Source organism: Octopus bimaculoides, chromosome 2, assembly GCF_001194135.2.
Source record: "Octopus bimaculoides isolate UCB-OBI-ISO-001 chromosome 2, ASM119413v2, whole genome shotgun sequence".
Lineage (NCBI taxonomy): Eukaryota > Metazoa > Mollusca > Cephalopoda > Octopoda > Octopodidae > Octopus > Octopus bimaculoides.
In genome coordinates this window covers 99,723,911-99,728,373 of record NC_068982.1, presented here as the reverse complement: position 1 = coordinate 99,728,373, position 4,463 = coordinate 99,723,911, and the positions used below count along the sequence as shown (strand labels likewise).

Sequence of the window (4,463 nt, the reverse complement as noted above, 5' to 3'; positions counted from 1 at the left end):
CTACATACTGAGCAGGGCCATCTACCTGAAGGGGTTTGTGTTTTATCTACCTTCCTACTTATTAGGATTTTGGTTTTAGCTATATGGTAGGAGGTAATTCAGTGGGTAAACCATAGTTTAAATTATATGCAAGAAGAAAATGGAGGAAAAATAACAGGAAGAAGCTGGTCGTTTGCGCTAGTAAGCCATTAATTTAATTAATTAATAAAGAAAAGTGGTAATAATAGTACATTTATGATTGTTTCTGTTTACGAGTTGTAGTGGTAGACATCATCAGAATGCAAGGTCATATGTAGAGGTAAGAAGAGCGAAAGACATGGGGATACATTGGTAATGAGAACAAAGACAAAGAATAGTGAGTCTTACTTTATAGTAGATTTCTTAGTTGATAATTCTGCTGCGAAGTGGATGTAGATGGAGGTTTTTATGATCTGTAGCCCCCAGTTTAAGTAAGCGCATAAACTTGGGACTACACATCATAATAGCCTCCATCCTACAGCAACTTCACAGCAGAATTATCAACTAAGAAATCTACTATTAAGTAAGACTCACTATTCTTTGTCTTTGTTATCATTACCAATGTATCCCCATGTCTTTTGCTCTTCTTACCTCTACATATGACCTTGCATTCTGATGATGTCTACAACTGCAACTGGTAAACATAAACGATCGTAAATGTACTATTACTACCACTTTCCTTTATTAAACAATTAAATTAATGGTTTACTAGCACAAACGACCAGCTTCTTCCTCTTATTTTTCCTCCATTTTCTTCTTGCATCCTGCTTTATCTTTGAAATGTCTAGTTAGAATAGAGGCAGCTGACGAAGGATTAATTCCAAGTGGCTATCTGTTTTCCTATGTGTTCATTCCGTTGTCTGTAGTTCATTTTACCAACGTCCTGTATCCTGATATGCATCTATATACACATGTAGATGTAAGTATGTACATATATGTGGGTATACATGCATACATATTCTTTGTATTATATATATATGGATATATATTTTACTGTTTTGTTCTCACTGTCCTGTTTTTGTTATGACTTTCACCCTCTGCAAAAAATCCAAAATTTTATTTCATTTGCTTTGCAAGTAGGACTGTTAACGAAGTCACGTCTTGTCCTTACCTTCGAAATGTGGAGTAGATAAAAACAGGGGACAACTGATGAAGAGAATGTTCTTTATGATGCTTGTTTTGTTTTTCTGTCTGTTTTTTTTGTTGTTTGAAAAAAAATTCGTTTTCTATGTTTTTGTTTTTTATGTTTCTCATTTTGTCTACGTTTTTTTGATGTCCTGTACCCATATATGCATGTATATATACATACATATGTAGGTTTGTATATATTCCTATATTTTTTATATTACTATATGATCGAACGCCACACATCCTTTTCCAAGTAAGTTTTATCTTAATAATTACAATGTGCACTCTTATTCTATCTCTTTTCTGTCTATCGATCTCCCTCTCTGTTTTTCTCTCCCACCCTTTCCCTATTCTTTTCCTCTCCCCTTCACTGTTCCCTCTCTCTCTCTAGCTCTTCCTTCTTGACTCTCTTGTTGCTCACACGTGACCAACAACCATCCATCTTTCTTTCTTTCTTTCACTTCCTTTTATTTAATTTGCTTTGCGGGAAGGACTGTTTTAACGAAGTCACATCTTGTCCTTACCTTCAAAATGCAGAGTAGATAAAACGGGACAACTGATGAAGGGAATGTTCTTTATGTTGCATGTTTCGTTTCTCTGTTTGTTTTTTTCATTGTTCAAAAGAAATTCGTTTTCTATGTTTTGCTTTTTATATTCTCGTTTCTCATTTTGTCTACGTTTTTTTTATGTCCTGTACCCATATATGCATGTATATATACATATGTAGGTATGTACATATATGTATGTATATATGCATATATTTATATATTATTTATATATATTATTTATATATATATGTAGGCATCTAATTTCCTCTTGAAGGGATGAGGTGATGATAACTGAAGGGCAAGAAAATAAATTAATCGTTTAATTAGTGAGATATTCATAAAATTAGGGTAACAATAAATGCTATGAATTACTATTCATCTGTGCTTTTGTGTTGTAGCCTTTGCTCTAAATATAAATACTATTATCAACTTATTAAAATAAATATCGTGCAGTGAGTCACGTTGCTATGCAATTTGGCCAGTCAGCTATGATGAATAAAAAATAGTCGAGATAATGGAAAGAAGAATGACATCTCGTCAATGGTTCTGGAGACGTCTCTTGTAAAGGAGAGAGAGAGAGAGAGAGAGAGAGAGAGAGAGAGAGAGAGAGAGAGAGAGATGAAATTTGTAAAATAAGGACGTTAAATTTGAGAGACTCAAAGACAGATAATGTTACTTGTATAATTAACTAGGAGAAAGACTAGAAATTCTCTGATTTATGAGTGGTTACCGATAGTGTGGGAAATAAAAAGAACATAAAGAGAAATGATAGTGCTTTGAGAAAGAAATATGAGAGATAAAATAAAAGAGAATTACTATTAAGAAATAAAGAGACATCAAAAGAAGTTTATTAAAGAATCGAAGGGGAAAAGGGAAACAATACGCGGGAAAAGGATAGTGATATGAAACTTAGGAAAAAAAAAAAGATAAGTGGATTTTTTGTCGTTTTGGGAGGATCATTTCAACACGAAATCGCATCAAGAATCTTGCAAACCAAATACAAAATCGAAGGTGGAATTTTGTAAGGAAGGAAAATGGTTTGATTTAGAAAAAGAAGTGAGAATATTAAAAGAGGCGCGTATATATGATACAAAAGAAGATATTGCTAAAGAGAAAGAGATAGCGGAAACAAGAATTATTTTTTTGTCATAAAAAATAAATTCAAAGACAAATAAATCCGGAAATAAAAGAAATAAAAGTAACAGGGGGAGATAACTGCAACAAAACTACGACGAGTGGAACTTGTTTTTCAGGAGTGAGTGAGAGAGAGAGAGGCCGACTGCGTGAGTGATTGTTTAAATTGCTACATTCCTGACAGCAATTATATAGTTTGGCGGTTCAACTCTTTAACCGCTTAACTTAATTCTTAGTCACCCTGCCAAGGAAAGCAAGCCATCATCCTTTCCACTCATTCTCTCTTGTGGATGGGTGTCTTCCGTTACCAAGAGGATATATTTTAGTGCATTTGGGGTTCTTTTGCGAAGAATATTTCTACATCTGTTTAAATCAAGACTAAATTACATCCTGTCTCTAAAAGGATAACTATTTTTGGAGATTGCAGTGACGATGTTTTCAGCATCGCCACCCGAAGAAAGCACCATGCGTCGTTCACCCCATAATTACTTGGATTGTGAAGTAAGTAAAATGCTGCATATGTTTCTAAACCCGATTTAATTTTAAGATGATGCCCTATGTCCCAGCGTGACCCCAGTTCATTTATTGAAATAAGTAAAACAACAATAGTACTGGATTTATCAGCGTATGCTTCCTTTATTGTATCATATATAAAGTTCAAGTTTATTTTTATATTCAACTGATATTCTGCTGAAGGAATCCTTATCAACAGTACCCCCCTCCCGTCATCACAACTATCTTCATTCTTCTGGTTTACCTAAGCTGTATAAAGCATAGTATTTTATTTTTGTTTTGTTCACCTTTCACCTACATGCGCAGTACTCGATATTTCATATAAGTACACAATAGATGTGTTCACATTACTATAAGGGCACGCGCGCACATATATAGAACCGGTATAACACAGAGCGCACTCAAGCACTATGATCATCCACATTATAAAACGCACGTTTGACTGGAATTTGTGTTTATTCTTTCTCTAATGTCAAAATTTATTTAGTAGATAGATATAACAGCTGCTCAGAGTTTGAAATATTTTTTTGTCGAAGAAATTATTGTCTCTGACGGTTTATAACGAAATACGTGGTGAAGACATGTCCCTTCATCATCTTTAGACATCACTTGAAGTGAAAGGTGAAAATCGAGAAATAAACCTTTACGTCAGATAAGTTTTATGAAAAGTATTAATGAATGAATGATATAAAAAAGCATTTGTTTGTCCTGGGTGGAGGGCGATGGGATTTTTTGCTGGTTTTGTTTAAAATGCTTGTATTATATTCCTATTTTTTTTTTTTTGCATCTGAAAGAAAGCCTCACACATACTGTCATTGAAGATATGACTCGTTTTCATTTCGCTCTTCCTATTTTCAACATCCTGAGTTTCATGCTTGAAATATTTCTTGTTTACATTTTTTCGGAGTAGCATATGTGCTAACAGAATTCAAGTTGCTTTTTCGTTCCACTTTTTCATAAACCGACTCGAATTTCTATGTAAGAAATGATAGTTTCCTTTTAAGAAAACTATCATCAATATATCGTACATCCCAACAAGAAGCTCGGACATTAAATATCGAGCTAATGAAGGGGTCTCTTATCTGGTAGCTCAACCTGTTTGAAATAGCAGTCAAATATCTC

The 4,463-nt window shown here is 33.9% G+C and overlaps 1 protein-coding gene across 2 annotated transcripts in view; it reads left to right on the top strand.

The window, feature by feature from the left end:
- Positions 1–2,898: 2,898 nt before the first annotated feature.
- The window catches only part of LOC106868821 (uncharacterized), a 27,449-nt gene continuing 25,884 nt past the window's right edge, over positions 2,899–4,463 (top strand). The window contains exon 1 of one of the 2 annotated variants that reach the window (XM_014914239.2): positions 2,899–3,329. In XM_014914239.2, the coding sequence (XP_014769725.1) occupies positions 3,261–3,329 (69 nt within the window). In that variant the 5' untranslated portion in view covers positions 2,899–3,260. Of the gene's footprint in view, positions 3,330–3,761; positions 3,963–4,463 lie in introns of those variants that run through there. The other variant, XM_052978520.1, reaches the window with a different exon arrangement.